Consider the following 13,519-nt stretch of genomic DNA (forward strand, 5'->3'; position numbering starts at 1 on the left):
GGCGCCTGTAGTCCCAGCTACTTGGGAGGCTGAGACAAGAGAATCACTTGAGCCCAAGAGTTTGAGATTGCTATGAGCTGTGATGCCACGACATTCTACCAAGAGTGACAGCTGGAGACTCAAAAAAAAGAAAAGAAAAAACAAGTGGCTTTGCCATGTCTAAGCTGTGTTGTTTAGAGCTGGCGCTGGTGTCAAAGCCATCATTTTTTACTACTCTTTAAGTGGTAAATATCTGACCAGGGGACAAAGCCTGACTCTAACAGTAGTCCAAGATGTGTAGGCTCATAAAGTTTGGGGCTGGAGCAGATTTTTTTTCTTTTTGAAGTTTTTGGCCGGGGCTGGGTTTGAACCTGCCACCCCCAGCATACAGGGTCAGCGCCCTACTCCTTTAAGCCACAGGCGCTGCCCAGGGCAGGGGCAGATTTTGATATGCTTATTTCCTGTGGCAGTACAGATTAAGGGCCAGATAGTAAATACTTTAAGCATTGTGGGTCACATGCTCTGCCACTGTAGCGTGAAAGCAGCCACAGACAATATATGAACAAATGAGCAGGGCTGTGTTCTGATAAACTTTATTTACAAAAACAGACAGCTGGATTTCAATCTAAGATCTATCATGTGCTGATCCTTGGTATAAATAAATTAAGCTAGCAAAAGTTTAATTGTTACAGTTTTATAAAATTTTCATGATCTTGAAAAAAATGATTTCCTTTGTGTAAACTGTCATTTTTGTTGTCTGTCTTTTTCTATTGATAAGATAAAGTTGTCGTTCCCTGACAATAACTCCAGATTACCAAAGTAAAAGGCCTTTGGCATGCCACAGAATTGTGCATTCATTTGTATTCTATAATTTTAAAATGAAACCTCTTTCTCTTGACAGATAAACACTACATGTGAAGAGTGCTGAAAGGGAACACCGATTACGAGAGTGGCAGGAGAGGGAGAGCACTGGTCCACATCACGTGGCGGAACTCTCACTGTCTTCCAAAGATGCTGAAGTAGTTTTTGCTACTGCTCTCCTTCATCAGTGAACGCTCTTTACAGCATGGGGTGTATGAAATCAAAGCAAACTTTCCCCTTTCCTACCCCACTGGAAGCTGAGAAGCAGCGTGACAATGAAGTTGGCATTAGGCCAGAAGAGAGATCAAAGATGGTGTCTTCAGCTGGTGTCAAACAGGAAGTGAAGGGGTCCTCGGGGACCAGTACTGTGATTCTCGAATATGCACACCACCTGTCCCAGGAAATCTTGCGTGATGCCCTGAAGCAGTGGGCATTCGCTAACGTCCAGTACTCTGACGTCCCCTACATTGAAAGTGAGGAGGCTAATGGGTGATGACACTTTCCTGACTGGAGATAGTTGGTGCTAGCTTAAATACATGAAACAAGCAAAAACTGGTGTGGATAAGTACAAATCGCTCCCATCTGGATATAAAAACATGTCTGTGGTAACGTTACCAGTGTAAGAATACTGAAGATGAAATGCGTTTTGAGCAGTTGTATGTTAACAGCACTTTCTCTCTGCTTGGTCTTAGATTTCAGTCATTTGAAGGGCTTAATGGAGGTCCTATGGCACCCAGTAATGAGTGGTACACCACGGCACTTTTTCCTGAGGTAGTAATGACATCACCAAAGAAAATATTGAAGAATAAGCATCCAAGTTCCAATGGTTAAAGACATAATTTCCCATTAATTTATACCTTAAAAAAAGCACACACATAAAAAGGGTTTCTCAAAATGCCTTGGCAAGGGAATGACACCCAAGCCATAGTGATCAATAATGGTTCTTATTTGTCAAAACCATTTGTATCAAGGATTTCCCCTTCTTTACACACAGATGATCTAGCATTAGAAAACAACCCATGTAAAAGTGGTCCATCTCAAGCCCTGACTCTAAAAAATTATTTTTGCAGATGAAAAGCCTGACCACCATCTTGAACCACAGGGCCCTAACTAACTACAGTTGTTACTAAATGACTTAGGATTTTGCATATAAAGCCATTTTAAAGAGATAACAATTTATAGAAGCCATGACATTGTTTATTGCATTGAGGTAATAAGCCCAGCCATATAATGATACAAAGAAAACAAGTAGCTACCTTTTATAATTAGCAATCCAGGGAATGTTAAGCATCCTCTTCCAAAATAGAAAGCAGAACGTGATGTCAGTACTAATTGTGTATGAAGCTTAGACTGCCACAGATGCAGAAGACTGGAATATAGCCTAGTTTCTGTTCTCAGTTTTGTTTTTTTTAATTGATAATGGGACAGTCACTATTTAAATTATGGTGGGACCAGACAATTAATGCATGAGGATTTATAGTAGTATTACAAAACAGAAAAGACAAAACACTTCCTCAAAAAAGTGTTGTCTATTTTTTTAGTGGTAACACATGCCTATAGGACATTTATAGCCATCTCCCATACTATTTTTATAAGTCTGGGTACCTTTGGAAGAGGGACAGCTCATTTTCTTTTTTACTATCTTAACACCCACACACATACACACATGCACACTTTTTTTTTTAAAGAATAAGTGCAAGTACCGATTGAAGATCAGTAGTAAAAAAAATATTTGGGACAGGGGAAAAGACATATTTGTAGGAAACCTGGGACTGAGTTTCTAGAATAATCTTCATGAAGATTTGCTACATATAGTTTAAATGGAAAAAAGATTATTTAATCCCATGTATGAGGTCTGATAAGTTTGCAAACTTGTGGCCATGCGTTTACATTGGCAGTACTGTGAAAACTTGGTAAATTTGACGTGTGGTGGTATCTTGCTGAGTAGCATTCATTGTTACGTGTTTTTGTGTGCCATTGTGGGAATGTTGAAGCTTGAATTAGAGCAACAAACAAACATCCATAAATTTCTTCTTAAACTTGGCAAGAGTGAAAGTGAAATCAGGGACACGGTAGTCAGTTTATAGGATAATGCCATGATGAAAATGGCAGTGTACCGATGGATTAAATATTTTTCTGAGAGAAATGTCACAGATGAAGAGAGGTCAGGGGGCAGCCAGTAACCAGCAAAACTGACAAAAACATTGCAAAAATTCATCACATTGTGCATTGAAATTGTTGGCTGACTGAGCACAGCAGACCAAGTAAATATCAATAGAGAAACAGCAAAATCTTCACTGAAAATTTGGGCATAAGAAAGGTGTGGTTCTTGTGTCATGACAATGCACCAGCTCACACCGCATTGTGTATGAGGGAGCTTTAGCCAGTAAACAAATACCTATTGGAACACCCTCCCTACCCACGTATCTGGCACCCCAAGGACCTTTTTTCTTTACCCAAAGATAAAGGAAAGACATTTTTGATGGCATTCAGGACATCAAGAGTAATATAATGATAGCATTGATGGCTACGCCAGAAAAGAGAGTTTATTTGCTTTGAAGAGTGGATTAGGCCCTGGAGTCAGTACATGGCTTCCCAAGGGGAATAGTTCACAGGTGACTGTGTGATACTCACCAATGAGGTATGTAGCACTTTTTCTAGGACAAGTTTACAGACTTAATTGTCAGACCTCATAAGTTCATTTTATTAACACACCATTGTTGATAAAGTCTAAACAAAGGCAGAGGAAGGCCTGATCTCTTTAATGAGATAAATACATATTTGACATTGTAAGGAAGCAGGAACGCAACCTCTAATTTTTAACAACTTTTTAAAACTTTGAAATGCGCAAATAGTACATTCTCCAAATTACATGAGCAAAGAAAAGCTACTTGAAATGACTACTCTGCCATCTTTTCAGTTGCCTTTGGACACACCATTCAGCTTTAATTCTATTGATACCTAGTCCCACATTTTGTACTGTCCCATTGTACTTTCAGTAGAGTGATTTATATTAATGTAATAGAAAAATAACTATTCATGTTCATACAAGAATCTGAAGTCATCCAACTAAGGGCACAAAGTTTCCCATAAGTATAAAACATTTCCAGGTCATGAAGACAAGTTTAGGTGTTTACCCAGATATGGTGATTTTTCATTCATTTTATCTCTCGTGACATTTGCTGCAAAGTTATTTTTTGTTTAAAAGAAATTAGGGATGTGCAATAGTAAGTACTATGGTGAAGACACAAAGCCACATAAAGCATGCCCGGTTACAGTTTTTAGTATACAAACGGATAGTAATGAGTGGATTTGGGTGGTATCTAAACATTTTAACTTCAGGTTCCTTCTCTGCCCAGAGCCCCTATCTCACGGGGATAACAGGGATGCCTCCCAGACTATATTTAGCAAGAAGTCTAATCTCTATTGCTACTATCTCTCAGCAACTATGGCAGCATAGTTTTGTCCCTGAGAACGACCCCCTTGCCCTGGAATCATATTTTAATAGAGTATGATATCTTGTGTACAATATTTCCAAGAGACTTATCTTTAAAGAATGTGCTTCATTATATGTCAACATATGAACAAGGACCCACAAGACTTGCATAATCAGTAAGCTGATAGATAAACCAAGTTGGGGACAGGTAGGAGAACAGAGCTGAATAAACAAACTTGTATGACATATGATAGTTGTCTCAGCACAGTATACTTTGCCCTTGATAATAAGATGAGAATTATCTTTGATAGGATAATTAGCCTTCTTTCATACCTTTATATTGAAATATTGGCTTTACTTCATTTTGAAGGTCTTTCATGAACAATAAAAGAGTAGTAGGTCTGTTGAGAAGGAAGGAAACATATAAAACAGAAGACTGAAAGGAATATTTGCTACTGGAAAGGCAAACGTGGAACATCCAGAGTAAGGGCACAACGAAGAACCTCCAGGTGGCAATTGTGGAAGCAACTATCAGAGAAAACAGAAGTGCCAATTCCTGTTTACGGAGACCCACAGAACCCCCCCCACACACGTCACTGCTGCCTTCCCCAGTTGGTCTCATGCTGTTACATTTCAGTTACATGCCTTTAATCCAAGAATTCTCCACTTTTAGTTGCCTTATCAGTTCTCTGCAAACTGCCTGTGATTATTAGCACTTAAAAAGCACAATTTTGAGGGCACCAAAAAAATTATCATTTTGTGTCAAATTGCCTTATTAGTATTAAAAACAGACACACTGAATAAAGTAGCATAATGTTCATATCCTACTCAATATCATCGGCATTTTATGAGATAGAAGAACTATACTTTTGTACTATATAGTTTAGAAATCAAAAGTTAGGGATGCTTCAGAAGTAATGTCAAGGAATAGTAATTTAAAAACAAATACATAGTTTGCTTAATTGTAAAACCCTCATCCTATATCTGGATGACCAAATAGGACATGTCTTCCTTGGCGCTGTGTGCTCAGAAGCACTATCTGCATCTTAATTTACAAAACTCAAGTTTTGTTAGCAGATTCTCTTCTCTGTAAGACTGCGAAGTGGCATATTTTTTCCAAATATTTTTGTGAAAAAATTTTTGTAACTGTACAATAAAAATCCAGTTGCAATTAACTATTGTGAGTTCTTAAGTTATGAGTTCTTATTTAACTGAAGGCAAATACTTTTCATCATTACATACTTTTAAATTCTTAACATGAAAAGCATATTTTCTGCATTGTTAACAAATGTAAAAGTAAATAAAAATCCATTCATACAAATAATTTCTTGGATCATTCAGGTTCAATTTAGGAAGTTTAAGAATACAAATGAAAACATGCCTAATATCATGGCATCTTTATTCCAGATCTGTTCCTAAATTTTACAGAAGAAAATGTATTACATAAAATAGATTAAAAATTGAAAAAATTTAAACCAGTATCTTCCCGGCTGTAATTTTCTCATTTATGAGAAGGGTACAAGCCATAGTCTTTGATGTTTCAGCTTGGTTGGCTTTTTGTTCTTATCAACCTGAAGTTCTCTTAGCTTTGGGGGTATGAGATGAAGAAACTACAACAAGTTACAGATTAAATGGTAAACTGATCTTTAATTTAAAATTCTTACCCAGAACTTTGAGTCTGTAAAACCTTGCAGTTTCTTGTGTATCTTAAAAAGCACTTATTTTGTCAATAATACCAATTATTGAAGATATAAACAAAAGTCTTGTTTTCAATTAATTTTTCCTCTTGATTTGTACCTTATATAAAGACAATTAACTTATCACACACAAGTCTGATGTAAATTACAAAAAGCATAGTGTCTCTTAAGAAATCGGTAGTTTCTTAATTTCTCATTCTGTCAGAATAACGAATACTGCAAATAACAAGAAATAATACTTTAACTTCTACCCTGAGAAGGTATTCTTATTAAGAAAAGCAAAGGCGGCTCAGTGCCTGTGGCTCAAGTGGCTAAGGCGCCAGCCATATACACCCAAGGTGGCAGGTTCGAATCCAGCCCGGCCCGCCAAACAACAATGACGACTGCAACCAAAAAATAGCCGGGCGTTGTGGAGGGTGCCTGTGGTCCCAGCTACTTGGGAGGCGGAGGCAGGAGACTCACTTGAGCCCAGGAGTTGGAGGCTGCTGTGAGCTGAGATACCACGGCTCTCTACCCACGGGGACAACTTGAGGCTCCTGTCTCAAAAAAAAAAAAGAAAAGAAAAGCCAAGGCTGGCTCAGTCCCCGTAGCACAGTGGTTATGGCACCAGCCACACATACCAAAGTTGGCAGGTTTTAACCCTGCCCAGGCCAGCTAAAACAACAATGACAAGTGCAACAAAAAAATAGCTGGGCATCGTGGTGAGTGACTGTAGTCCCAGCTACTTGGGAGGCTGAGGCAAGAGAATCGCTTAAGCCCAAGAGTTTAAGGTTACTGTGAGCTATGATGCCACAGCACTCTACATAGGGCAACATAGTGAGACTCTGTTAAAAAAAAAAAAAAAGCCAAAGCTGACATAATAAGAAAGATAACTTCATAAAAACATTTTTGCTTGGCCCGAGATTTCTAATGTTTATAAAAGGAGCTCTTCTGCTATGGTAACCCAATCATTTAAAATACACTCATAGAGGAAATTCTATAAAGTATTAACACAGTATAAAAAAAAAGAAACCTTGGGTGGCGCTTGTGGCTCAAGGAGTAGGGCGTTGGCCCCGTATACTGGGGGTGGCCAAACTGCAACAACAACAAAAAAAGAAACCTTTCAGGGTCTTTATTTTTGACAGTCTATATCTAAGTTTACTTAATCAACCTGTAACCACTACCAAAAACAAAACAAAGTTCCCATGTCCATTAGATATACTAACTTGACAGAGTCTCTGACGATCTTTGAATTTTCCCATCTTTAAATACAAGGGTTGGCAAACTCTGATAAGAACCAGACAGTAAATTTTTCAAGCTTTGCAGGTTACATGATCTCTGTTGTAACTAAAACAGACAAATACAGCTATCTTCTAAGAAAGCTTTATTTGTGAACACAGATATTTGAATTTCATATAATTTTCACAAATCATGAAATTTTAGTCTCTTACTCTTTCCCCAAACATTTTAAAATGGCAGATACCATCCTTCGTTTGCAAGCTGTGTATAAAAACAGACAGCAGGCTGGATTTAGCCCACATGCTATAGTTTGCCAGCCACAGCTCCAAAATATACCTGAAAAAGCCAGTCACCTCAAAATTTCAAATCATTGCTTCCTAGAGACTTAAAGTGATTATTCACATCTTCATCAGTAACTTCTTTTAGATCAGCTGGTTTCCACTTTGGACTCTGGTCTTTGTCAATTAAAACTGTCAAGAGAAGATAGAAATATCAGTACATTTCTTTCTGGTATTACAAGATTTTAATTACTGAATTGACAGAAACTACCTTGTCCTAGGCATATTTTTCTATAGCACTTTTTCCCCCAAAGTTTAAGTTTTTGTATATGTTCTATTTTTTAAATTAAGCCCAAGGAAAAGGAATATGGATGGATAGCAATATACTTTTGATGACCAGTGTAAATATTTTCTAACTTTCTTATGCCTAGCTTTAATAATACCTATTAAGTAATCCAGGAGCTAAGTCTTTTTTATTCTTCAAATAAAATCATAAATGAAACCTATCACAAAACAGCTAAAACCAGAGTTGGTGTGGTTTTAAAGGGAAGGCAGGGGAGAGCAGAAGCACCTGATGTGCCTCTAACCTCTTCCACATTGGGATTTGGGAGGAAAATTAATTGCTTAAGGTAGAGAGAAGGAGACTCTATGCATAATTAAACATGGATATGTTGTTCTGCTGAATCCTCCAGTTCAGACAGTTCCAAGTTTAAAAATCAGACCACCTTCAGGTTATCATAAAACCTTTACTTCTCCTATTTCGGTACAGTCATCACTTAGTGCAGCCACACAGTATCCCCACAGGAGTTTAAGTATGAGGCAATCTCTAACCTCTCCCCCAAAAGGGAGGGCGATGTCCGTTTCCTGGTTGTGATAGTATACTGGAATTACACAAATGTTATCATTTGGGAAATGAGGTGGAGAGTATTCAGTATATTTTATTTCTTACTACTGCATGTGAATCTACAATGATTTCAAAACTTCTTTTAAAAAAAGGTATGGATGTGGCAGGAAATGTCCAACCATGCTTAAAATGTACAAAATTCTTATGAAAAATGGAAATATCTAAACATGTAAACAACACAATGAAATGGGAAAACCTAAGATAGCATTCAAAGGCTAAATAGTTAAAGCAGCAACGTGGGAGCCAAGGAAGGAAGACGGTCTCGGTAGGGAGAAGGAAGCTTCTATGCAATTAAGTGTGGGTACTAGAGGTTTTTAAGGTTTGGTTGCCTACTCTGAGATTCTGGTGTTAGCTCATGGGTGATGATGTTCTGATCCCTACTGATTTGAATGTTTTATATTCCCTGAACTTTGTAAACAAAGACCAATCCCCAGACATTCTTTTCACAAGAACCCTTCCTCTTTAAGTCTTCTGGCCAATACTATCGACCTCCTTGGGATGCTCCTGAAGAGCAAAAAGAAAGATAGTATTAATCAAATTTGCGTTTTTTTATTTCAAGCTAACAATATCTTTCACCTAAAATAGACACAGTGTGAATTCTTGCCACGTAGGCACCTCAGGTTTTTCAGAAGGTCTCCTGAGAAACCCACTCAGACTCCACTTGGTAGCTATCTAATTCTTCTAAAATAGCCCATTTTTATTTTCTTCTATAACCAGAAATAGTTTGCTGTTGATATTAAGAGTAAGAATTTTTAATAACCAATTCCCTAATTTGCTAGTTTATTTTGTCTAATATACTAACTTTTTTTAAATTTCAGATTAATATGAGGGTGCACATGAGATTAGGTTACAATGTTTGTGTTTGTTTGGTAAGATCAAACCCAAGAGGTGCAACATGTCCCCTTACATTGTGCCCCTTAGGGGAGAGCACACTGACATATTTTTATAATTAGCAAATTGTAGCAAACATCTGATTATGCAAGATCACTAAACCATTTTACCCACAATAGATAATGCTTTCTGAATAAACATGCATCAAGAATTTGCAGAGATAGCCAGGCATAGTGGTGCATGCCTGTACTCCCAGCTACTCAGGAGGCTGAGGCAAGAGGATTGCTTGAGCCCAGGAGTCTGAGGTTGCTGTGAGCCGTGATGATGCCACGGCACTCCAGTATGATAGATTAAGACTCTGTCTCAAACCAGAAAAAATTTTAAAAAATAATAATTTGCAGATAATTAGTGGGGAAAATACGTATTTTACTTGGTTTCAAACCAAGTTTCTAGCTCAACCTCATGTGTCTTCTAAAAGGATTTGAATTAAGTACTTATTTCTGATATTATATCATGTGATATTATATCATCTCTCATCAGAGCTTAGAGAACATAACCTTTTTTTTAGACAAAAAAGTATAACCAGTGTCTGTACTATATTACAACGATTAATAAAAACATAAGAAAATATACAAAATACATTCAGAAGGAAATAACTTGTTTTATGTAACTTAAATAACAGCTGTATATAAGGATCTGGATTATACATTAAAAGGAATTGTTGCAAGTTTGCTAGGAAAAAAAACATAAACCACTTCACTTGCTTTCTTTAAATATTCTTGCTTTGGAGATGATAAGCAAAAGTAGGAAGTATAGCAAGAACGTTAGAAGATGTTGCTGATTACATGGTATGGTTTTTTTCCCCCAGCAGTGTTCACCTGCTCATCAAGAGTGAGTGTGGGAATACTTAAGGGAAGAGTCATATCTGGATGTGTCTGCATTACTAGTAATAATCATTTTATAAGTTTGAAACAAATATTTATTAATTGTTAGTAGATCAGAAATATTAGGAATAGGGAACAGACTCTGGACAAAGGGGGATAGTAATAGAGGATTGATTCAGACACAATTTCCTGGCTTTCAGCACAAAAGCCAGACTGTGTCACTTTAATATTCTGAAGCCTGGCATGTTGAATATCCCTCCACCCCCTAACAGCTGCCACACAGCCACAGGCCAGAGGCCTTGTGGCCGTTTTCTTTCAGGGTGGGACTGTGTGCTCTGGGGGAGTGCTTTTTGGGAGTTAAGAATGTAGAATCTGTAAACTTTGTCCAACACAGGAAGACTTGCTCCAGACCAGAGAAGAAGAAATACTTCTTTTCTTCTGTCTCCTTAATTGGGCCAGAGGCATCGATCTATCTGGACACAAAGCTATCAGAGTATTAAAACATCTGTGATGTATGACTGTGGGTCAGCTAAGATTTGGTCCTTGAGTCAGCCTCTAATTGGTTACCTTATCAAGGCTCTGTATGAAAACCATATACCTTAAAATAAAATGTGGCAAGTAAATCCATGTAATTAACATAATCAGTATAGAGTTACTCTAGTAAGTAAAAATGCAAGCACAGCAAAAACAATGATGGGAGTGTTTGCCTTGACTTCCAGAGATTTATGATTGTAACCCTGATGTTTGAAATAAATACAGAGCTAGCCTGATACTCGGGGCAGCATACTAGAAGCCTCCTGAAGGAGGATGTGCTGCCTCCCAAATCCCCACTGCTCTTAAAACTATCTTTGTCTCTGTCTATTATTTCTCTAAAACTATCTATGTCTCTATTAATTTTCTAAAACTCTCATTAATAATAATTCCAACAGTCCCTTGCCCCACCAGGCCACTAGGAAGTAGACTCACAGCGTGTTGGGGCTGGTATCCCCGATAATCAAGTGTAGGCAAGAACATGGTTTGACCACTGTTCTAACTTGCCAGGCCAGTACAAAACAGGAGGAAGGGTAGGGAGACTTGAGGGCTTTTTGCTGGGGAAATAAATGAATGTTGAAAAGGCCTTGGCAGCAGGATGAGTTCACAAACTCTCATCGCACAGGTAAGTCCAGCAAGGTTATCTCTTAACATATAAATTAGGGAGCAGTGCCACATTATATGAATTTTTAAAACTGCATTAGTATTTTCTTTTTGAGACAGAAATTTATTTTGTCACCCTCAGTGGAATGCCATGACATCACAGCTCATGGCAACCTCAAACTCTTGGGCTCAAGTGATTCTCCTGCCTCAGCCTCCCGAGTAGCTGGGACTACAGGCACCTAACACAATACCTGGCTCTTTTTTCTATTTTTAGTAGAGATGGGTCTCACTCTTGCTCAGGCTGGTCTTGAATTCCTGAGCTCAAGCAATCTACCCTCCTTGGCCTTTCCAAGTGCTAGGATTACAGGCGTGAGCCATCACACCCGGCCAAAACAGTATTAGTTTCAAAAATTGATTCTGCCTTATATTCCAGATGGCAAATTTTTTAAAAAGCACAACTTTGCAAACTTTATAAAAGTTTAATTTTCATGGCCAGGCACGGTTGCTCATGCCTGTAATCCTAACACTCTGGGAAACCAAGGCAGATTGCTTGACCTCAGGAGTTTGAGATCAGCTTCAGTAAGAAAGAGACCCAATCTCTACTAAAAATAGAAAAACTAGCTGGGCACTGTGGCAGTTGCCTATAGTCCCAGCTGCTTAGAAGGCTGAGGCAGGAGGATAGCTTGAATCCACAAGTTTGAGGTTGCTGTGAGCTACGATGCCACTGCACTCTAGCATGGACAACAGAGTAAGATACTATCTCAAAAAAAAAAAAGTTTAGTTTCACTAAAAATAACTACAGGTTCATTATCCCTTGTTCCAATGGGCATGTCCTTTGGGTGTCATGTCAGTGGTCAGAATTTCTCTGATTTTGAAGCATTTCAAAGATTTCAGATTTTTGGACTTGAGATGTGAAACTTTACATCATCTTTAATTAACAGCATATACTCACAAATCCTATTTACCTCATAGTCAGGAAGGAAAGGCAACTATTTGTCACTTACCAGCTCTAACGCCTTCATGAAAGTCATGACCTTCCTGAAAGAAAATTGAGATTAAAGGTGGGTAATTTCTGGGCACCCGTATTCCTGATGATCATCTCTCTTCTCCACCCACTTCATTCTTCCACTCCCATGGCCCCAACCTGAACCATGATCACTGGGCCACTTCTGAGAACCCACTTGCTGATCATGTTTGCCGAAGTATCTCCACTACCGCAAATCCTTGATCTTACTGAAGTCCGATGATCTTGTCACTTTCGCCCCATGTGTGTGGGCTTCACTTTGCTCTTCACCAAACCCAGTTTCATGAGTACTTTACTATGGTCACTTTCCTTTGAAAACATCCTCATCTCCCTCCAAACTTCTTCTCTTATACAAATCTAGCAAAATCCCAGCAACAGCTGAACCCTAACATGTACCCCTGCTTATATTTGAGCAGAAAAATCTTCCTAAAGAAAATCATACAACTATAACTGGTTTCTTTAAAATTCATGATCACAGATCTCAGACACGGAAAACTGCTGAACAAATCCATTATTTCTTCCCTTCTCCCCAAGATGATAATTTAAACTGTTTCTCTCCTTTCAGCTTCTACCCCTAGAAGACACTCTACTCTTAACTATATTTTCAGCTAATTACTTCACCTCCTACCTACTCCATTAGAAACAGAGAAGACTTCCAAAACAGTCTTGTCTTCCTACCACTAAAACGCCTACAGACAACTGCACTTTCCTTTCACGACTATGGAAGAAGAAACCATTCCCCTCTCAAAGGCCAGTCCTCACCTGCATTCCAGTTCACATCCCCTCTCGCCTCCCCAGGGGGCTACCCATTTCTCTGTCTTTTCCTGGCATCATCAGTGCAGGCAATACTATATAACTGAGCGGCTAAATGTTTGTTCAAATACCTGGACTCACATCCTCATTCTTCTGCATATTAACCACATGACCTTGGGCTAGATTTTCTGTATGTGAAATGGAAATATCAATACACCCATTGTCAGGCAGTGCCTGTGGCTCAATGATTAGGGCACCGGCCCCATATACTGAGGGTGGCTGAACCCGGCCGGGCCAAACTGCAACAAAAAACAGCCAGGTTCTGTGGTGGGCACCTGTAGTCCCAGTACTAGGGAGGCGGAGGCAAGAGAATCGCCTAAGCCCAAGAGCTGGAGGTTGCAGTGAGCTGTGATGCCACAGCACTCTACTGAGGGTGACATAGTGGGACTCTGTCTCTACAAACAAAAAAATAATAACACACTCATGATCATATTATTTTAATCCAAATCCCAGTATACTG

At 38.7% G+C, this 13,519-nt stretch overlaps 2 protein-coding genes across 2 annotated transcripts in view; one reads left to right on the forward strand and one right to left on the reverse strand.

Annotated features, from left to right (window-relative positions):
* Positions 1-957: 957 nt before the first annotated feature.
* CUNH2orf88 (chromosome unknown C2orf88 homolog) lies at positions 958-1,705 on the forward strand. The gene has a single exon (XM_003801046.3). It carries the CDS (start codon positions 1,046-1,048, stop codon positions 1,331-1,333), a length of 288 nt encoding a protein of 95 aa, XP_003801094.1. The 5' UTR covers positions 958-1,045; the 3' UTR covers positions 1,334-1,705.
* Positions 1,706-7,319: 5,614 nt separating this feature from the next.
* Positions 7,320-13,519, reverse strand: part of LOC100962737 (3-hydroxyisobutyryl-CoA hydrolase, mitochondrial) — a gene marked incomplete at its 5' end in the record, with an annotated part of 29,350 nt that continues 23,150 nt past the window's right edge. Inside the window, 2 exons of the mRNA XM_012812201.2 lie at positions 7,320-7,661; positions 12,227-12,260. Coding sequence (XP_012667655.1) covers positions 7,546-7,661; positions 12,227-12,260 — 150 coding nt within the window. The remainder of the gene's footprint in view (positions 7,662-12,226; positions 12,261-13,519) is intronic.

The sequence above is a fragment of the Otolemur garnettii genome, unplaced genomic scaffold, assembly GCF_000181295.1.
Source record: "Otolemur garnettii isolate 467f Iridium unplaced genomic scaffold, OtoGar3 scaffold00195, whole genome shotgun sequence".
Lineage (NCBI taxonomy): Eukaryota > Metazoa > Chordata > Mammalia > Primates > Galagidae > Otolemur > Otolemur garnettii.